The following is a 23,024-nucleotide window of genomic DNA, read 5'->3' as shown; positions in this document are numbered from 1 at the left end:
TGTGTGCGTCTTGGCAGGAAGGTCCCGATATGTCACAACACTAGTTAAAATTACTGGTTGATTAAGTCTTAAATAGGACCCTGATGGGATCCTATGCATTAATATTAAAAGTGAATGTTAGTGGGTTGCCTTTACTCGGCGTCTCTCCTAAAGAGGTTATATGTTATGAACCGATTTGTCTAATGACAATCTCTTTATGGATTTTATGAAACAACATTCTTATCTTTCTTTCTCACCTAGCACACAAATGGGAAACATGAACACAGAATGCATACTACTTTGCAGGAAAAGCCACTCATAAAGTTTATGGTACCGGTTTCACCACCTAGTTCAAACCTCCCATAAACCCCACCCCACAGTCATTGTGTTCACATTAATCTTTGATAGAAATTGTGATTAGTAAGGATGCCCTGGTCACTATTCTCTAATGTGAGGAGAGCTTTCAACCATCAGCCATGAATTCAAAAAATGTGTAGGCTTATCTGGGGTGGAGCTGTATATATATCTAATTGTGGCTGACCAATATGCAACAACTCCTACATTTATCCATCTAAAGATTGTATTGTCCTATAGCAGTGTATAACAATGGCTGCCTATCCTTCTGCTACAATCAGTAATCCATTCTATTGGTGTATCATGCAAAGTCTGTGCAGGCTAACTTCCAAGGAAACCCAAGTGGACAAACTGACTATGTAAATCATTCTCTCTCATTCAAATAGAGATATATGTGTATATATAGAGATATAATACATGGGATTCTGCAATCTCTGTAGAAAGGCACGTCTCTAAAGTATTTATAATTGACGACTAGTGACGCACTCAGTCACCTATTATAAAGAAAAGATGTCAGAACTCGACTGAACTACGCTATTGCAGTTGAATTCTGACATCACAGTGCCTGCTGCCAGAGTCAGCAGGTGAGTTGAAAGGCAGGTCAGATCACAGAGCAGCTGTTTAAAGCAACAACAACAAAACGCTGCTTTTCTTTATTTTGTTCTATATTTCTGGCTTACAATGACGAGCAGAAAGAACATGATTATTTTTGCATTCCTTAAATAATTATAGAAAAGTTCGAATCTTTCTGCATGTTTCTACATATTCTGAATTACTGCAGCTTTTTTCAAAACTAACTTGTATTGAACTGTTTCTAATATCTTTTTGCAACAAATATCTAACATGTTTTTGATGTGTTTAGTTTTGCATTTGAGGTTCTATTTTTATTCTTCATGTTTGCAAACATGCTCTCTCTTTCTGAAAAAGCAATGCACCAAGGTTTTAAGTGGTTTCTGGGAAATTATGATGGTGTGACCATGTATAATATGGGAGAAATTACCCCCTGCCATACATGATAAGGATATTGCAAGTCACCTCAATGTTCCATAACCTTATAAAGGAACTTGGTCTTCGGCCTCGTTCATCTATATGGTTATGGAACACCTCAGTGACTTGCAATATCCTTATAATGTATGGCGGGGTACTTTATCCCTTATATAGTGTTGTTGCCTTGCCAAAAGCTAATGCAAGGCAGAATCTGCATGTGAGGTTGGAAAGGAGTGACACAGAAGTGACCTGTGCAGTAAGATGTGGGAGAGGTGTTTGAGGGCCAAAAATGTGCTTTGGTCATGCCTCGTCAGTCACTGAGAGTAGGCGTCTCTGTGTCACAGACTTGCAGATTAGATTGTTAAAGGTTGCACACATATCATAGCATCCTGGTGTTCCCCCCCCCCCCTCCCCCCCCCAAGGTCACATTTGAGATAGAAGGGTTCCACCCTGTAGGGGATTTAGTGCTGGGGGGGTGAATGGCACAGGTGCTAGACAAGGTGAACAGTCAAAGTCTATAAAACATACCCTGTATTTTTCTAATGTCACCTGGCTTCAGGTCACCAAGTATGGCCCGTCTCCATCTAGTCCATTTAGATGCTTATTTTGAGGAGGCTTGAGAATTAGTCCGGTACAAAATAGCCTGTCATTCATTCGTAGGGGTAGCATAACATGTCCAAGTTCACCAGGGTGTATGAAGCAGAAGTGGCTGACAAACGCTCTGGCCGTAAATACCCCATTCCATTGAACCCTAATGTTAGTTGAAGAGGTGGCTTCAAAACACTATCATGTCCACCTAAACGTAAAGTATCCCAGTCAATGTACCTAGGGTGACAGCCAAGTCAATTGTCAATCAGAATTCCAATATACTTTTACGATGAACCTACATGTAAAAGCTGAGGCAGCTGAGAATTGTGCAGTCCTCAACAGTGTTTCAGTTGAAGCAACAACCTTCCCTTTTAGCTGTGGCAATTGATGGGGTCTAGTCAGCTGTGCTTTATTATTTATTATTTAAGAAGTTTATAGAGCGCACGGCTACCTCCAAAGGGGGTGTCCCGGCGCTAAGACTACTTGTTTATCACAGAGGGGGGGTGCCGAGTTCATGAAAGTCTGTCACATAAGCAGGTAAGCAAGAAATCTGCAGGCTAGTGTTTAGAAAACAGCCATGTTTTCAGTTTGCGGCGGAAGACTTGTTCGGATTCGGAGAACCTGAGATCCAGGGGAAGACTGTTCCAAAGCTTAGCCGCCGTGACGGTAAAAGTTCTGCCACCAGTACGCGTAAGTCTGAAGCGAGGGACAGTCATCAGGCGTAGACTATTAGATCTCAAATGCCTTACTGAAGAGGCTATCTTAAGCCTTTTGCTCAGATAGCCGGGGCCAATGCCATTAATTGCCCTAAAGGCAAGAATCAGAACCTTAAAGTCAATGCGACGGGCTATTGGAAGCCAATGGAGCTCCTCTCGGTAAGCTCTGACCGAGTTGCGGGGGGGGGATGTTGCCAATAAGTCTTGCAGCCGCGTTTTGTATAGTTTGAAGTCGATCAATGAGATATTGGGGGGCACCGGCATAGAGGCTGTTGGCATAATCAAGGTGTGACGTGATGAGTGCCTGGACCACTGTTTTACGGGAAGACTGGGGGAGATAGGGAAAGATCTTCCTGATCATGCGCAGTTTATTGAAACAAGCCGCCGCTACTTTATTGACCTGGGTTTTTCCGGACAAGGTGTTATCAAATATAAAGCCCAGGTTACGGGCTGATAGCACTGGTATAGGAGGTGGGTCAAGAATGGTAGGCCACCAGAGAGTTGTAGGGGGAGCGGTTTTCTGGTTGAAAAAGAGGACCTCTGTTTTATCAGTATTGAGGGCGAGGTGGTTAGCAGCCATCCAGGTGCTTCCCATGGATTTTGCTTTAACTTACACGTGTTAATTTGGGGCATCTTCAGAGTGTATATTTAAGTTTATTTGGTAGTGTACATGGCATACCTATACTCACAGTACTTTTTCTGTGTCTGTTCTTCTTAGATATCACTCTCATCTGTAACAATTTAGAAGCATCTAATATTTGTTTTTAATTCCGGCTAGGAAGGTAATAAAGCCGTTCTTCTGTAATTTAATGCCTTGAACTAATGAAAACTCGAGCTCTGGTTAACGTAGAGATGTTATGCCTCAGACTCCATCTTGTTTATGACGTTTCACTGCACCACATGGATAAACTCGTATTTTCATTTCAAAGCAGTATAAAGTTTACATGTGTTTCATGGATAGGGATCGGAAACCTCACAATCTGTTCTGATTATAAATTGTATTATCTCAACGTTGCACCGAGAATTGCACATGATTTAACAATATTTGTTCAGGCATAGGTGGTGGTCGTGAGAAGCTTCGTGTTGTAGAATTATAAGAGATTTTTAAAATGTATTAATTCGAAACTGTTTAACTCTACTTATTTTTACTGATTTCTTTTGTGAGAACCATCTACAACCGTAGTTAATGTATGAAATCGTTTTTCCAGAACCATATAAAAGTATGTTATTTTGCATGAGTAAAAAAGCCGTTTTAGTGAACCTTGGAGGTGAATCCATGCCGGATTTCTCGCTCATTTTAGACTTTGAAATTTGCTGACCTGAATTTTACTGAGTTCTTTGATTGACTTCTGTACTTTAACTGAGCTTGCACTCTAATTTATCGATAAATAGATCTTCACTATTCCGATTGATTTAAATCATGTAATTTTGTAGGGCCAAATGGGTTCTACGTACGAAATTAAAATTCTAGTAGCAGGTTCTAATTTGAGATGCAGGTTCAGTGGGGAGCCCCAAAATCCCTAAAGGGATTAACACCGCTCCCCGTCCACCAGCCTCACAAAGAATGAGAGCTGTAATGCAAAGTCAGTGGCACTTTACCTTCACTATGGCACAATATTGCACTGGTATTGCCTCAATGATGTAAAACTACACAGTAGTTTATATATCTTCTCATCGCATTAAAAAAGACATATCTTCCACTTTTCTGTGATACACTGCGTGATCCATTGTTATGCAGACTTAGGTTTAAGGGCAGCTCGAGCATGCAGTAAGCATGAAAGAGGGGTTTACCAGCAAGCCTCAAATGCAGAGATAGTGGCAAGTTCTCCAGCCACTTTTGATCCTCGCCATGCCCACTATGGAATGTCTATTGCCTCCCACTGCTTGCACAGGAGGAGAGGTTATGTTATGTTATGTTAGCGTCTATTTATAAAGCACGCGGCTACTTCCTGGAGTGTCCCGGCGCTATAGAACACAGCCAATCCACTGCTAAGACTCACAGCTGAAAGACCCATGTCTTAAGACTTTTTCTAAAGGAAAAAAAAAACGGACTCTGTCTGATTGCAAGCGGAAGGCTGTTCCACAGCTCAGAGGCAGTTGCATCAAAAGATCTGCCCCTATCCGGCCACGTAGCACCCTAGGAGTGATGATCTAAAGCTGGGATGAGGATCTCAGGGTGTGCTGAGGGAAATAAGGCTGAAATCCGTCTCTAAGATAAGGAGCTGCGATCTTATGGAAAGCCTTAAAAACCAGAACCACGGCTTTAAACTGAATTCTTTTCCGTAAGCAGTCTTACTCTTGTACAGGAAGGCTGGAGAATCTGACACCTTCCAGGTAGGCTTCCTTCTTTAAAAAGAGAATCGGAAACATACTGTTAGTAGGAGATGATCGGAAATGGTTGAGGAGAAAAGGGTAAAATGTGTCTGCATACATAAAACGGTTTGAAGTATGTATGTTAAGAAACTTAATATTTGATTGTCTTGAATGTTGTTACCTTCCAGTAACCCCCTCTACACATTAAAGTAACAAGACGTAGAGAAGGGGAAAGAAAGGCATTAGAGAAGCATCAAGAGACAATTGTGATGCATTTGGTATTTCTTATGTGTGTGAGAGAGAGAGAGAGTTGTACCTGTAGAGTGTGATAGGGTAGTTTGCATTGCCACTTTAATCCCTATGAAGTAAGAGCGTACATGATATACCCTGTTCATTCTGATGAAAGATGTGTATTTCTCTCCTTCACCCTCTTCTGTCCCATTTAGATAGCTCAAGGCCTTTGCATGAATCTCCAAACAACCTAGGAATTATTCCATCCATAGCAAGTGAAGGAGGAAAACACTGGACTGAGGATGAAGTCGGAGCCTTGGTGCATGTATGGTCAGACAAAAATATCCAGAGACAGCTAGAAGGAACCGTGAGAAATAAGGGGATATTTGAACATATTGCTGCTTTACTTCAGGAACTCGGAGTTGACAGAGACTGGAAACAGTGCAGAACAAAGTACAAAAATCTCAAACACGAATTCAAGATGGTAAAAAGGGCTCGGATTTCGGAAAGCAAAGGCAAAACCATGAAGTTTTTCAACGAACTGGAAACCATCTTGGGACCAAAGATTTCAAGGCACTCTGATACAGACGAAAGAGAAAACTCTGCATCCTGTAGAAACACAAGGCTACAGTCTGACTCCGGTGGTAAGAACTGATTTGGAATCAATATAACGTTGATGTTAAAGACATAGTAAGATAGCTAACATTTTAGGGAGTTGTATTATGTCAAGGTATGTAAATCATGTAAGGGTCATTAAACTAATAGAGCAGTGTCAACTCATCTCACCAAAATAGACAGAATTGTTGGATACCCGTGATCACTTACAGGATATCCATCAGTCACCATACGGAACCGCCCTTCATCATTTGGCATTCCTGTAGCTCACAAGGATTGGTACGTCACTGGCTCAGAAACGGTAAGGTCAGATGGTATAACCTCCCAAGAGCCAAGTGGCGGCCAAACAGTGGTAGAGTGTCACAAACTACCCATCAATTCGTTTGGTGGGTGACTGATTTGCAGTGCTGTGAGAAAGGGTGTGTAAAAAAGTGAGTGAAAAATATCTAAAATTGGGTGAGTGAGCAGAAATAAGAAAACTTTATTAGGTTCTGTGCTCGCTCCGCCAATATTAAAAAGCAGCATAAGTAGGTTTAACAAATATCTACTCTGTTCTTACATTGGTCAACATGTTTCAGCAATCTACTAGGGACTAACGAGTCCATTGCTTTCATCAGGACCGGTAAATGTTTAAATGCTACTGCAAAAAGTGAAGTGAAGTGATAAAACTAAATATCGTGACTCAATATTAGCATTTCTTACAACATGAAAAAAGATCACCTGATATATGAGGTGTATTCTTCTTTTAGTAGAAAGTATATTCGTCACTGTGAAGGGGAGAAGAAAAAGACACAGCCTAATACTTGAATAATGACCATTTACACGTGGACAAAGCATAATGTTATATTACACATTCAGCTTTAGAACAACTGTTCTTGATTTGTTAACACATTGGTCTCATTGGTATTACAAATATGGACATATGAATATGTCATTCAATTACTCCATCTTACCATGATAGTGGGAGTAAAAGGCTCCACCCCGCCTGGCAACGGCTCAGGGCACGAGGGAAGCACCGCACTATTATAGGAAGCAAGAAACAAACAGATAACCTAGTATGTTTAATGCTTCTAGGTCTCTTTGAAAAATAAAACACATGGCAGGTATCATCGAGCTTTGTTTGAATTTTCTCTGCAGCATAGTATTAATTGCCCTGTTAGAATGGCAATCTACCTCGCTAGTCAAAGCCCACAGAAATATTGCTATTTCGCTAGTAAAAACGAGGAAATATGCGAGCAGGTAAGTTAACACAAAAGTAACAAGCACGTCAGCGTACTGAATGTTAAATGGCGCTTTACGCTATTAAGGAATAAGTGCCAGTTTAATGAATCTCGTCACAGGCGAGTGCAACGGGCGTGCGTTTAAAGAAAGGGCGCCAGCGTAATTGGGTATAATGGCCACAGTTTCTAGACAGATCTAGACCTTTGCGAACAGCTTACCTCTCCGTCGGTACTCCTAATCCTCCATCTGAGCCAGTTGGGGAGGTATCGGAGCCGACGCGAGAGGAAGTTTTAAGGTGTCAGAAAGATTGGACGAACGCGGTCACCTGGTTATTTCGTCCAATCAGAACAGGTTATAGATAACATCACGGTGTTTATGTTCACTCCGTCATGCTGATAGGCAGTTTGATTTTTCGGGTTGTCATACCTACGTATCGCAGGCCGCATGGGCAGGTAATCAGATAAACCAATCTCTCACTATTGCAATTGGTGAATCTGACCTGTCTCCACGGTCTACCAGTGCCAATGTCAATCTCGGTTGACCTAGTGGTTTGTGGGCAGGCCTGACATGATCCACATGGGTGATGTCCCACTACTGGTGGAAGATCCCAGATGGTCCCTAGAGCCCTAGGCACTATTATCTGGGGTCTGGGCTAGGGCTCTAGGGACCATCTGGGATCTTTCCGAAAAATCAAACTACGTATCTCAGAGCACAAGAGCACAATCCGATGTAGGAGACAGGCCACTAAATTAACTACACATTTTCTGGATAAAAAACATGACCCCACTGCTTTTTCTTGGACAGTACTTGAACAACCTTACATTGCTCCCCATGTGACAGACTATACTAATTTTCTTCTTCGTAAGAACAGAAGTGGGTGTTCAAACTTCAGACCAACAAGAATGGTTTGAATGACGGTATTCCATGGTACAGTCTATAAACTCCCCTTTTTGTACCCAAAAATGGGGTTATACACAAGAGCCTGATCCTTAAAGGCGTTCGCTACTTCAGACGATATTCCATGGTCCCCTTTCTGTATCCAAAAATGGGGTTATACATAAGAGCCTGTTCTTTAAAGGCATTTGTTACTACTGACTGTGAATATATAGTGGATGGAGTCTAGGGGTTAGCATCATCACACCTTTCCATCTCTGATGTCTGCCAAAGGACATCTGGAGGCATTTGTTTGTAAATAGGACAGTGTCTGTTTTCCTAAACATCATAATTTTTTTCCATCATAGTGCCCTGAATTAATACAATGAAATCAATGTACTAGCTGGTTTCGTGCATATTTTATTAACTAATGCTCAATGACTCAATAGAGACTCTCTGTCAAAACTGTGCAAGGGTACATACAATGTTAGACTTATGGCACGCGCTAGGCTTTTGATTTTGATTTTGAGCCATTTGTTGATTGCGCAGGATGTGACAATTTGCCATGAGCCTTTTTCGATCATCTTCTAATAACTCGGAACTGGGGAATGTAAAGCGAAAGCAATGTCTGCTGCTCTGTTGCATAGCAGCCGTACCAACGATATGATGGTCCAATAAGAAATCAGAACACTAAACACGGGTTACTAGTCCGCCTATCAGCATGACGGAGTGAACATAAACACCGTGATGTTATCTATAACCTGTTCTGATTGGACGAAATAACCAGGTGACCGCGTTCGTCCAATCTTTCTGACACCTTAAAACTTCCTCTCGCGTCGGCTCCGATACCTCCCCAACTGGCTCAGATGGAGGATTAGGAGTACCGACGGAGAGGTAAGCTGTTGGCAAAGGTCTAGATCTGTCTAGAAACTGTGGCCATTATACCCAATTACGCTGGCGCCCTTTCTTTAAACGCACGCCCGTTGCACTCGCCTGTGACGAGATTCATTAAACTGGCACTTATTCCTTAAAAGCGTAAAGCACCATTTAACATTCAGTACGCTGACGCGCTTGTTACTTTTGTGTTAACTTACCTGCTCGCATATTTCCTCGTTTTTACTAGCGAAATAGCAATATTTCTGTGGGCTTTGACTAGCGAGGTAGATTGCCATTCTAACAGGGCAATTAATACTATGCTGCAGAGAAAATTCCAACAAAGCTCGATGATACCTGCCATGTGTTTTATTTTTCAAAGAGACCTAGAAGCATTAAACATACTAGGTTATCTGTTTGTTTCTTGCTTCCTATAATAGTGCGGTGCTTCCCTCGTGCCCTGAGCCGTTGCCAGGCGGGGTGGAGCCTTTTACTCCCACTATCATGGTAAGATGGAGTAATTGAATGACATATTCATATGTCCATATTTGTAATACCAATGAGACCAATGTGTTAACAAATCAAGAACAGTTGTTCTAAAGCTGAATGTGTAATATAACATTATGCTTTGTCCACGTGTAAATGGTCATTATTCAAGTATTAGGCTGTGTCTTTTTCTTCTCCCCTTCACAGTGACGAATATACTTTCTACTAAAAGAAGAATACACCTCATATATCAGGTGATCTTTTTTCATGTTGTAAGAAATGCTAATATTGAGTCACGATATTTAGTTTTATCACTTCACTTCACTTTTTGCAGTAGCATTTAAACATTTACCGGTCCTGATGAAAGCAATGGACTCGTTAGTCCCTAGTAGATTGCTGAAACATGTTGACCAATGTAAGAACAGAGTAGATATTTGTTAAACCTACTTATGCTGCTTTTTAATATTGGCGGAGCGAGCACAGAACCTAATAAAGTTTTCTTATTTCTGCTCACTCACCCAATTTTAGATATTTTTCACTCACTTTTTTACACACCCTTTCTCACAGCACTGCAAATCAGTCACCCACCAAACGAATTGATGGGTAGTTTGTGACACTCTACCACTGTTTGGCCGCCACTTGGCTCTTGGGAGGTTATACCATCTGACCTTACCGTTTCTGAGCCAGTGACGTACCAATCCTTGTGAGCTACAGGAATGCCAAATGATGAAGGGCGGTTCCGTGTGGTGACTGATGGATATCCTGTAAGTGATCACGGGTATCCAACAATTCTGTCTATTTTGGTGAGATGAGTTGACACTGCTCTATTAGTTTAATGACCCTTACATGGTTTGGATAGACCCTCTGACACTCTTTTGGTTTTCTACATGTAGTTAGGGAATGTGTCTTGGTCTTTAAAATCCCTCAGGCCCTGCTCATACCTTCTAGTGTCCTTTAAGGTATGTAAATCTACTTTTTGATGCAAGTGTAATATGTTGGTTAATGAAAACACCCTCAGTCATCCAAGGTACACACAGATTATGGGCTGTGAGAATAACACATTGATTACCTTGAGGATATGGCATCATATTTAAAGGATAATTGTTAGAGCCATTACTAGGGGGTGACACATCCGCTATACAAGTAGATACAGATGGCCACAGTTGCTCCACAGATCGCTTAACTGCAAAAAGGAGTATTCACTCTTAATCTCCTTTCAAGGTGATCTTGATTATCTCAACTTTAGCCTTTGAATCAACACACCAATTGATGCATTTTTCTCTACCTAAACTAACCAACTCAATTCTAAGAAGAAAAAACTCTTTTGGTTATAAAATATTAAGTTTTGATTTCATATATATGGTACCACATATCTTTCTCCATGGACATTTCTTCAAATCAGAGCCCCAAGTAATTTGCGACCTGGGGTGGAAACGTTTTCAGCCCAAAACCCCAAAATTTGCAGTATTTTTGCGATGCGCATTGTTAGACCTGCCATTATTTGGCATGTTTCCCCAGTCTTTTTGCTTAAGACCTTTTGTGGTACTCTTGATATGGTTTTTGCTGGTTTAGTGTTTCTGCGCACTTTAATACAGCTGATCAGTGCTAAAGTGCAAGTGCTCATACAGTACACTGTGTTGGTGGATTGGTGTTTCCAGGATTGGGATATCCGATTTACTAGTAAGTCCCTAGTAGAGTGCACTGTGTGTGCCCAGGGCCTGTAAATCAAATGCTACTAGTATGCTTGCAACTCTGTTGTGCCACCCACACAAGTTGCCTTTCAAAGGTGTCTCTGCAGTGTCTGCACACAGTTTCTACTGCCATGTCGACCTGGCCAGAGCACCTACTGGCCAGGCCACTTACCTTCGCTTTTCTTACATGTAAGGCACCCCTCAGGTACGCTCAAGGTACCCCCATGGGCAGGGTGCAGTGTATGTGAAAGGTAGGATATGTCCTGGTGTGAGTGACATGTCCTGATAGTGAAATACTGCCAATTTCTATTGAAAGACTACCTGTCCTCATTGGCTAACATGGGAATTGCTTTTTAACATCTTACAAATATAAATTTCCATTGGGACAAGATAGTGGAATGAAGTTTAGGCTCTCTGAACTCAGAATTTAATAACACATCTTTTAGTAAAGATGTTTTTTAAATTGTGTGTTTGAAAATGCCACTTTTAGAAAGTGGATATTTTCTTACTTAACCATCCTGTGTACCTCTGACTGTTTGGCTGTTGACTGTTAGATCAATCAATCAATCAATCAATCAATCAATCAATCAGAGTACTTGTAGAGAGCGCTACTTACCCATGAGGGTCTCAAAGTGCTGAAAGGAGGGGGGTGCTGCTACTGCTCGAAGAGCCAGGTCTTGAGGAGTCTTCTGAAGGCGAGTAGGTCTTGGGTCTGCCGTATCTGGGTAGGGAGGGTGTTCCAGGTCTTGGCGGCGAGGTAGGAGAAGAATCTGCCGCCGGAAGTCGTTCGTTGGATGCGGGGGTCAGTGGCGAGGGCGAAGCTGGCAGAGTGGAGCTGGCGGATGTAGAAGCTGAGTCTGCTGTTCAGGTAGGCTGGTCCGGCATTGTGGAGTGCTTTGTGTGCGTGAGTGAGGAGCTTGAAGGTGATCCTCTTGTCAACGGGGAGCCAGTGTAGGTCTCTCAGGTGGGGGGTGAGGTGGCTGCGGCGGGGAACGTTGACGATCAGTCGGTCGGAGGCGTTTTGGATGCGTTGTAGTCGTTGTAGGTGTTTGGCTGGGATTCCTGCGAAGAGTGCATTGCCGTAGTCCAGTCTGCTGCTGGCGAGGGCCTGTGTCACTGGTCTTCTTGTTTCGGTCGGGATCCACTTGTAGATCCTGCGGAGCATGCAGAGGGTGTTGTAGCAGGAGGAGGAGACGGCGTTGACCTGCTTAGACATGGTGAGGGAGGAGTCGAGGATGGGTGGGTGTTGGTGCTGTTCCCAGTATGGTCGGCCACCAGGAGTCGTCCCAGGCTGAGGGGGTGGGTCCGAGGATGAGTACCTCCGTCTTGTTCAAGTTCAGCTTCAGACGGCTGCTCCTCATCCAGTCGGCAACGGCCTTCATTCCCTCGTGGAGGTTGGTTTTGGTGGTGTGTGGGTCTTTGGTGAGAGAGAGGATGAGCTGGGTGTCTAGGAGATGATATTGAGGTCGTGATGGCGGGCCACTTGTGCGAGGGGGACCATGTTGATGTTGAACAGCGTCGGGCTGAGGGATGAGCCCTGGGGGACGCCGAAGATGATATCGGTAGCTTCGGATCGGAAGGGTGGGAGGCGGACGCTCTGGGTTCTGCTGGAGAGGAAGGACGTGGTCCAGTCAAGGGTCTTCTCTTGGATTCCGGCTTCTAGGAGGCGAGTCTTTAGAGTGCGATGGCAGACCATGTCGAAGGCTGCCGACAGCTCCAGGAGGATGAGGGCTGATGTTTTGCTGTTGTCTATTTGGCGCCTGATGTCATCTGTGGCTGCGATGAGGGCTGTCTCGGTGCTGTGGTTTCGTCTGAATCCGGACTGGGACGGGCCCAAAATGTTGTTGTCTTCCAGGTGGTGGGTCAATTGTCTGTTGACGATTTTCTCGATGACCTTTGCCTGGAACGGGAGCAGGGAGATGGGCCGGAAGTTCTTGAGGTCCTTGAGGTCCGCCTTGGGCTTCTTGAGGAGGGCGTTGATTTCGGTGTGCTCCCGCTTTCCGGGAATGTCGCTGTTAAGATGTTGATGACCTTCCGTAGTTGGGTTGCGATGCCGGCATCTGCTGTGTTGAATACGTGGTATGGGCATGGGTCTGACTGAGATCCTGAGTGGATGGAGTTCATGACCTTGCATGTCTCCTCTTCTTTGACGTTGGACCAGGAGGACAGGCGGATGGCGCTGGCTGTGTTCACAGGGGAGGTGGAGTCTGGCGTAGTCGGGCGGTCGTGGTGTTGAAACTGTTGTGGATGTCAGCGATCTTGCGGAGGAAGAAAATGGCTAGTGAGTCGCACAGTTCTTGTGAGGGCGGGATGTCGTTGGCATTGGCGCTGGGGTTGGAGAGTTCCTTTACGATGCTGAAGAGCTCTTTGCTGTTGTGTGCGTTGTTATCAAAGCGGTCTTTGAAGGAGGATCTCTTGGCTAATCTGATGAGGTGGTGATGTCTGCAGGTGGCGTCCTTGTGGGCTGCGTGGTTGACCGGTGTGCGTTCGTGGAGGCATATTTTCTCCAGTTTCCGGCATGCGCGTTTGGAGTTCTGGAGATCGTTGGTGAAACAGGTGGCTCTCTTGCTGGCGTGGTTGTTGGAGGGTTTCTTGAGCGGGGCGAGGGTGTTGGCGCAGTCGTCGATCCACTGTCTGAGGTTGCGGGCTGCGACGTCTGGGTTGGTGGGGTTGGTGGGTGGGTTCTGGTTGAGGGTGGTGATCAGCCGGTATTCGGTGACTTTGCTCCAGCTTCAGCGAGGCAGCTGTTGGATGCGGTGGTGCGTGGTTGGTTTCTTGAAGGTGAAATGGATGCAGCGGTGGTCAGTCCAGTGGAGTTCGGTGGTGTGGTCGAAGGCGACGTGGGTGCCTGTGGAGAAGATGGGGTCCAGCGTGTGGCCGGCGGCATGGGTGGGTGCGGTGATGAGTTGTCTGAGGCCGAGGTTGGCGAGGTTGTCGATCAGGGTGGCGGAGTTGGCGTTGTTGTTGTTCTTGAGGTGGAAGTTCAGGACACAGAGGAGGGTGTAGTCTGTGGAGGCGAGTGCGTGGGTGCTGGCGAGGTCGCGATGGAGTCGCTGAACTGGGTCCAGGGTCCGGGGGTCTGTAGATAAGTGTTCCTCTGAGGGTGGTGTTGGGGTCGGTGTTGATCCGGAAGTGCAGGTGTTCGGCAGTGTTGAGGGTGTCGTCTGCGTGGGTGGCGACCTTGAGGGTGGATTTGTGGACGACGGCTATTCCTCCTCCAGTTCCGTTGGCGCGATCCCTGCGGGTGACCTTGTAGCCGTCTGGGATGGCTATGGCGATGTCGGGCACCGAGGAGTCGTTCCACCAGGTCTTGGTCAGGAAGGCCACGTCTGGGGTGGAGGTGTCGAGCAGATCCCAGAGTTCGACGGCGTGTTTGCGTGCCGAGCGGGTGTTGAGGAGTTTGCAGCGGAGCTGGTTGGGTCCAGTCCTTTGGAGGTTTGGTGGTTCTGTCGCTGGTGAAGCTGCAGGTGCGGCAGGAGAAGGGTCCATGGGTCCGTTTCGGGGTGGCCTGGAAGCAGGTGTGGTTTCGGCCGGCGTTGAGTGCGTGGAGGCTGCTGGCGTCGTAGTGGAGTCTGGTGTTGTGGCGTTCGCGGGGTCCAGGCGCTGGGCGCGGTCCAGGCGCGGACTGGCCCGGACGGGCTTGGCTCAGGAGCAGCAGCACAGCTGCCGTCATTTTAAGGGGATCCGGGAGGGAGGAGCAGCTGGGAGGCGGGAGGCGGGAGGCAGGGGTTAGCGAATGGGTGCGGGGGCAGGCCGCAGGGGCAGCAGCAGCGGGAACAGCGAGCAGTGGTCGGGCGAGGAAAGACGGCGATGAAAAACGGCGCCTAGGAACTGGCAGCGGAACCAAGGGTGCAGGGCACAAACGCTGGAGGATCTGCAGCGGGGGGGAGTGACCTACCTGGCCTAGATGGCTTTGAAGTGACAGGGGCTGGGGATGTGAATTCACTGGAGACAACCAGCAGGGGATTTGAGGTGTGTCCTGCCTTTCCTGGGTGACTCATAGTTGGGCCGAATAGGCCTGGTTTGCATTTAGAGTGGTGGGAGAAGTTTTCACTAGCACCTGAATAGACACTGTCTCCTCTGCACAATGCTGTCTCCACCTCCTATAGTGACGCTGGGCCAGAGAGAGTAGAACTGGTTTGGACTGGGCTCAGAAACCCTTGCCACAAAGAGAACATGTGTTATAATTATTGGGCTACTGACCCCAAAGCTTTAGAACTCTTTTCGATCAAGAACCCTACCAAGAAGAAGTGCTGGAGAAGCTGTGAGGAGAGACTACCACTTTGCTGGGTACTTCCTATGTTAGCTGCTTCTATCTTGGGCAGTAAAAGGACTGGACTGGACATTCTGCATCTTATTTTCCTGAGTTTCTCCAAGGACTTGAGGTAGAGCTTGCCCCCTGTTTAAGAAGTCTCAGGAACAGCAAAGACTTCAAGTTGTTCTGCTAACAGCACTGGGAACTGTGTGTTTTGTGCTGCAACAGAAGAAAAAGCAAACACGACTGCGCAGCCGACACCGTGACCTGACAGAACCTCCGAGGACACCCCCGCACTTTGCACCACAACTTTGTGTCTCGCCGCCACCGAGCCGCAGCTTGCACCACGACCTGTGGGCACAGCACTTCGCACCGCCACATGTCACACCCATGTATCCCCGATGATGACGCACGACGCCGTCAACAACGCCGCTGCCTGCACCGTGGTTTGGGGGCATCACTCATAAGTTACATGACACACCACCACGTCTCATACCGCAGCTCTGGCCTACTGACGCTCGCACCATCGACTCCAGTTCGTCAGCTGACGACAGCACTTTAGCAATGACGACGACGCTGCCTACACCGTGACCTGCTAGCACCCCAAAAAGCCCTGCCCCCCTTCGCACCACAGTCCTGGTCTCACTGACGGCGCTGGACACTGTCACTGAGCCGCTGCCTGCGCCGTGACGTGAGGGCACTGCACGCCACACAATTGCACTTCCCACTGCAGCCCGACGCCCGCTGATGCCAGTGCTCCCGACTCCAACTGCTCAGAGTTCTACCTGCAACACATGTGACTTCAAGGGCCTGACGACTCCTGTACCAACTTCCGGAACTGACGCCTGCCAACGCCGGCACTTCGGAGCTCACCACAAGTAAGCATGGGCGAATTTTGCGAATCTCGCGTTCGCGAATTTTGCGGATTTGCGAACTCGCAATCCGCAAAATCCGCGAATTCTCGCGAATTTGCAGATTTTTTTTTTTTGTGTTTGCGCGGGTTTCTGCCAGTTCGCGAGGGTTTTTTACAATGTCGCAAATTGCGAACTTACTTGTCGGGTCGCAAGTTTCGCGAACTTGTTGTTTCTACGTGTCCAGCCTGTTTGGGACACTCTTCTTCATCACTGCCACTCTCTGTCACCACTGCCACTCTCTGACTACTCATGCCACCCTCTGGCCCACCCATGCCACCCTCTGTTTCATCACAGCACCCTCTGGTTGTCCAGTCAGTGTACATTATTGTGGCAACGCAAGCACACCTTCCCTGCCTCAAGTGACCTGAATTAATTTGGGGCTGATTAATGTGTCACAGAATATTTTTTTAGCTGGCACCTGCTTCCTTAGTGCGCCCTGATTAGTGATCTTTTGCACTTGCTAAGTGCTTTCATTGTTGCAAAATTAGTTAAGACACCTGCCCTGCCCCAACTGACAATAATGCATTAGGGGCTGATTAATGGATTTGAACTTCCAGCCTGGCTCCTGCTTGTCTCCCTTAGCTGTAATTCAGGACCTTTGTGGCATATGTGTAACTATTCTGAGGTTCAGAGCAGGGTCACATAATAGTTTCAACTGGCAACTGAACTCTGGAGGGGCCCCTCAGGAAGCACTACAGGAAATGGCTACTAATGATGAGCCTGAACTTTTGAACCTGGTAGTTACTTTCAGTTTTGCTAAGATCGTATTTCTGCAATTTTGCACTTATTCGCGGGGCGCGAACTCACGCGAACAGTGCGAACAGTGCGAGCAAAATCCGCTGCTCGCGGATTTGCGGATTTTGCGGGAGATTCGCGAATCTCGCGGATTGCGAATTTACCGAAAATCCGCAAAATCCGCGAGCGAAACGGATTTTCCGCCCATGCTTAACCACAAGGTCCCCGATGCCCTACATTTCTGAAGGTACTGTTAGGTGGGTCTTCTCGACACGTAGCTGGCCAGCGACGGCACGGTCAGCCAGACTGTTGGATTTGTTTGTTCACAACACCGTGATAGCCTCGGACAGAGCTATCGACTTCAAGGAACTGTTTTTAAAGCCTATTTTTGCTTTATGAGTATTTAAAATAACTGTATGTTGGATTTTTTAAAATAATGGTATTACTTTTTTTACACAGATGACTATTGGGCATTTTTCTAAAACTGGCATGGCGTCCTTTTGTAGTGTTTTCACTGTATTACTGTTGAGTATGTGCAAATGCATTACACACAGATAAGCCTGACTGTTCGTGCCAAGCTACCAAGGGGGTGAGCAGGGGTTATTTCAAAAGTTTAACTCCCTAATCCTGACTAGGAAGAAGGGTCCCTACTTGAACTGGGTAACAACCTGCCAACTAGAGACCCCCATTTCTAGTAGGCATAAAATATGCCTGTCACAAAAATACCACAGTCTGTGACTTGGAAGAGTTTCCACCAGCACTGTACCTCATAACAGGAAGGTGTTGTTTGCCAGAGTGCAGATTTCAATTTGAAAGCTTTAATCTTTTTGCAACCCACAACATGGTTTCCAGCGGCGCATTGGGCAGTGGAATGGGCTACACTGGAGACATGGGAGGATGGGGGCCAGAAGGGTATAGTTTGGGGGGAGGAAGGTTGGATGATTGATGGTGAGGGGAGCAGGAGACTCGGGAGAGGAAGCTCAGGGGTGTGAAGGAGCAACTGGAGCAGAGGAGACGCAATAGAGACATGGAGATAAGGAAGAAGAAGCACCAGAGTGGATCAGAGGTGTCATTGTGCAGCGAGGAAAGGAGTAGAGAACCAAAGATGCAGCAAAACCAGAGGAGACAGGCTGCTGTGATGAGCACAATAAAACGGGTTCAAAGGGACCAGATCATACACGTACTTGCAGAATTCGGACTTTGGCTTTCACTTCCGTAAGACGTAAAACCAGTGGCGGGCTACAGGCTATTTGCACAGGAGGGTGCGCCTGTACCTTTGCAAGTGGTGTTACCAGGCAAGTGACAGAGGAAGTATAAACCTCTGCTGCCTTGTGGCCTGTTGCTCGCCCTCTTTTTATTGGCCCAGTGGCAGTACAGAGCTGATAAAAGTAGGGTCAGTCCCATTTTTCTAAAAGCAAAATTTACATTTTTGAGAGGACTTTTGTTAATAACACGGCATTTTTACAAAAGTGCTGATTTTTCAATTTGTTTGCAAATTAGAAAATGACGATCCTGTGGAGTCTGTTAGACCTAGAGTAGACCTTCTTGTTATAGAAATGCAAATGCTCTCACATTAAAATCTCTGGCTGCATTTTTGCTTATAATGGTGAAGTTAGTTCTTCAGAGAATATATTTATAGATATAATTTTTGAAAGTGATAAATCTCTGTTTATTTAAAATTAAAAATGCATTTTAAGGCCTTAATTCATTCACTACACAGATTATTCAACCTGTTGCAGAAATATCACCATTGCATGCCCCAACATATTGAGGCAGATTATAGTTATGTGGCAAAATGTACAAGGAAAAGCAAAAGAACTAGTAAGCATTATCCAGAATAAAGCAGCGATTTTATCTTGTGGTACTATATACCTCAAAGATATCCCCCTAAGCAGTCTGCAGTTCTTCATGGCAAATAATTATTTAAATATGCATATATAAAGCAGCCGTAGTTAATTCCTTCATCATTGTTTTTGAGCTGGTGTTTTCCCTCCATACTCTCAATAAAAAAAAACCAACAATTTGCTGTCATAAAACATATCTACTTTGACATAGTAAATGTCATCTTTAGTTATGTACAAGAGGACTTTTAAAATACAAATAAACACTTCTGGTGTATTTTATACTCCATGTTATAATCATCAGTAGCTTAAACAATGTAAAACAATTTACACATGCCAAAGTTAGTTATTAACAAAAAGATTATATGTGTCACAATCCCATCACAAGTTCTAATGAGAACATAGGTTTTTGAAAAGAAACACCAAAACAAAGAGGAAAATATAACCCAATACAGATCAAGAACCTTTATAGATATGAAAGGTCACTAATCTTTCAGCACATTTCCCAATTATTTTATTTCTGTAACACATCATAATGTACCCAACAACACTTTTTGTGGATTTGTTTTAATAAACTGGGCATGTATCACCACTTAAAGGGGACAACATCGAAACCCTACCTGCTAAAAAGTCAAATGGATTTTTTGATGAAGGCAGGAAAATATGAATATTGATCAAGAATTTCAGGTGTTCCTAAATTGAGAGTATGAGATTTCGGCTACCTATAAAATAGTAAATATTTTAACATTGTGTCAAATAGATCATCTCAGATTTTAATGCTGTACCTGGATGAAGATACAACCTAATATTAATGAATAATCTATACTAATATAATAAATAGAGAGCCCAAACCTTTGAGGCGGGTAATCTCAGGAACCACAGCACCAATCACAACACCCAATACAGCGTTGGAAAGGGTAGTTGCAGAAGAAGTAGTCCCTTGTGAGCGTGTCTGCGTTGTGCTGTGGGCGTGTGCTGGGGGCGTGACAAACGCTGGGTGCGTGTGGTACGTTCCGCCCTTCATGCCATGTCTCATATCGTGTGCTGTGGGCGTGTGCTGGTGCCGTGGGCGTGTGCGGGGCGCGGGATTATGGAAAAAAAAGCGAGCGTTGTGCCCAATTTTTCATTGTGTTTTCTTCCCAGGTTCTGAACATTCCAGCTCCAGATGTCCACCCTTCTCCCTTTAAATACCCCTGCATCCCATAATCATAACCCACCCTTACTAAAATACCCCAAAACCCAAACCTAGCCCTGAACCCTAAAAATACCCCTGTACCCCAAAACCCAAACCTAGCCCTGAACCCTTAAAATACCCCATGTACCCCAAAACCCAAACCTACCACTGAACCCTAAAAATACCCCTATACCCCAAAACCCAAACCTAGCCCTGAACCCTAACATTACCCCTGTACCCCAAAACCCATACCTATCCCTAAACCCTAAAACTACCCCTGTACCCCATAACCCAAAACTATATCTGAACCTCAGTACCCCAAAACCTATACCCCTATACCCATACTTACCTTATCCAAACATTAAAAAAACATGCTTTTACCATTCAAGCATTTACAACGAATTTCGTTGTAAATGTATGCGTGGTAAAAGCATATAAAATGTAATGCCATGCGTTATAATGGCATTGCGGAGTTCTGGTACTTTTGTAATGAAAGTATGTGGAGTGATGGTATGCGGAAAGAAAGTTGCGGAATAATGGGTGTTTACCCTCCCCCTGTAAGTACATTGGTGGCACGGCGGCCCACATCTCCTGCAACATACTCATATTTTTTCACCACCGATTTGAAAAATGCACAGGTCTCTCTCACTGATGGCCAGCACCGACATACACTTTTAGACACACCTCCCGCCACAAGTTCTAGAATTGCGAACTTTAGAGCTCGGGAGCTACGTTCGAATCTCGGCATCAGCTCAACATCCTGTGATTCTAGGCAAATCGCTTTGTCTCCCCGTGCCTACCACAAATGAATGTGTTCTTCTGTAATGTAAATTGTGCTCATGCCATGTTGTCGAGTTCGCGCTATATAATATTGCAAGGAAACATAAAGTAGGGAAACTCAAGTTCACACACTACTGAACACGCACTCTTAAGTGCATCAGCAGTGCTCTGTGAATCGGAGCGTTTCACAGGCCTGTCACAGATAAGAAATGCTATCAAAACGAAATCCTACAAAACAATATACTACTGGCCGGCAGCAATTCATACCCGGACAACGTCGGGACGGGCTGCTCGTTTAATTATAAAGTCACTATGGGAGTTAGAACAATTTTAGGAAGTGTACATGAGAAATATGTTATATGGCTTGACATTCATTTCACTGCTGTTTTTGCTTAGTGAACTAAGATAATTGTAAAGGCTGATGTATAATCTAAGACCCTTTTTGTAGCATCCTCCCCTGTCTGGGAGCATGTAAAAGACTATGCCACGCATTGAGCTCTGGTTTGCACGTTTATTTTATTTATTTATTATAAAGTTTTGTATAGCGCGAACAAGACCCGTGGGTATCAGAGCGCTTAACATAAGAGAGAAAAAGTGTAAACATATATATAAACAGTTAGCGAGCAACCGCTGTGAGGTAGATGATATATATATTCGTAACATGAGAGAGAAAAAATGTAAACATATATATAAGCAGTTAGCGAGCAACCGCTGTGAGGTAGATGATATATATATTCGTAACACCTGTGGACGTTAGCGTACATAACTATGCTATGACAAAATTACTAACAAAAGCATGTATATATAACAGATATGGCAAAATTACTAACAAAAGCATGTATATATTACAGATATGAGGTAGCTCGGTATATGTTCATGCAAGATGCTGTTCTCCTGTTCACTCAAAGTAGCCATTACAAATGGCCTTTCGGTTGTTCTCATATCATAGGATACGTATTCCATTATAGAATGACCTATGTCTCCCTTTCTAAAGGCGTACAAGATCAGTACTGGGCAGCAGTAAATCCGAACCAAGAACAGTGTACTAAGTAATGTATCTATTCATCAGCAGGCTCTTCACTTCACGCTTGAATGTTACCAGATTCTGGATCTTCCTGATGTTTGGAGGGAGTGAGTTCCAGATTCTGGGGGCAGCTCCTGAGAACGCTCTGTCATAGGTTTTTTTTCTTTCGGAAGAAGGCTGGCCGTAGAAGCAACTCCTTAGCACTCCTAGCTGGTCTGTTGCCACCGGACAACTGAATTTTCTTGGCTAGATATCTTGGGGTGTTCTCGTGTAATGCTTTGTGTGTGATGCATGCTATCTTCATTTGGATTCTTGCTTCATATGGTAGCCAGTTCAATACTTTCAGGTGCGGGGATATATGATCATATTTCTTGGTTCCGGTGATAAGTCTTGCCGCAGCGTTAAGGCAGGCTTTCAATGGTGCTGTGGACGTTTTTGGTAATCCAGCCAAGGTAGTGCAACCATATTCAATCCTCGAGATAACTAAGGATTGGATTGCCACTTTGAGGTCAGACTCTGTGATGTAAGGTTTCAATTTTCTTAAGTAGTTCAAGTGAAAGCGTGCACTTTTCGCCATTGAGTTGATGTGGGCTTTCATGTCTAGATTCTCGTCAAGGGTGATTCCTAGCGATTTAGCTGAGTTGACAAGGGTTGGGGTGCAGTTTAGCGCAGTCACGACTTTCGTCCACTCCTTTATTTCTGTATGGCTCCTTGGTGGAGAAATTAGTAAGAACTCTGTTTTATGTGCATTCAGCTTCAGGTGGTTTGTGGTTAACCATTGAAGTGCCATTTTTAGTGTCTCATTCATTAATTCCAAAACCTTTAGGGATGCGATCTTTAAGTATATTTGCGTGTCGTCAGCATACATGTGATAAGATATTTGAGATTTTTGGAGAATGTCTGTGAGTGGTTCGACGTATAGTTTAAACAGATCAGGGGATAATGTCGAGCCTTGAGGGACTCCAATTGAGATAGGGCACGGAGGTGAAGTTGATTGGTTAACCAGGAAGCGTTGCGTTCTGTTCTGTAAAAAGGACTCGAACCAGTTCAGCACAATTCCCGATAGTCCCATCCTGTCCCGTAGCCTGGCCAGTAATGCCTCATGGTTTACCGTATCAAATGCCGATGACAGGTCTAGGAGAATCAATAAGCATGCTTGATTTTGGTCAAGGGCCTGCAGCGCGTCATCAATAATATGGAGAATCGCTGTTTCCGTGCTGTGCCCTGCTCTGAATCCCGATTGACATTCGTCTAGCAAGGAGAATTTGGTGATGTGTTGGCTCAGTTGGTTCTGCACACATTTCTCAGTCAGCTTGGCCAGTAGAGGGATGTTGGTCACTGGGCGAAAGTTATTTGGATCTGATGCATCCGCTG

General features: G+C 45.0%; 1 protein-coding gene across 1 annotated transcript in view; it reads left to right on the top strand.

The window, feature by feature from the left end:
* PAICS (phosphoribosylaminoimidazole carboxylase and phosphoribosylaminoimidazolesuccinocarboxamide synthase) overlaps positions 1–23,024 on the top strand; it is a 450,256-nt gene that overhangs the window by 134,920 nt on the left and 292,312 nt on the right. The window contains exon 3 of the mRNA XM_086962612.1: positions 5,384–5,812. Within this exon, the coding sequence (XP_086818738.1) occupies positions 5,384–5,812 (429 nt within the window). The remainder of the gene's footprint in view (positions 1–5,383; positions 5,813–23,024) is intronic.

Source organism: Lissotriton vulgaris, chromosome 3_1 (genome assembly GCF_964263255.1).
Source record: "Lissotriton vulgaris chromosome 3_1, aLisVul1.2, whole genome shotgun sequence".
Taxonomy (NCBI): Eukaryota; Metazoa; Chordata; class Amphibia; order Caudata; family Salamandridae; genus Lissotriton; species Lissotriton vulgaris.
The sequence above is the reverse complement of the archived record's forward strand: the minus strand, read 5'-3'. Positions and strand labels throughout refer to the sequence as shown.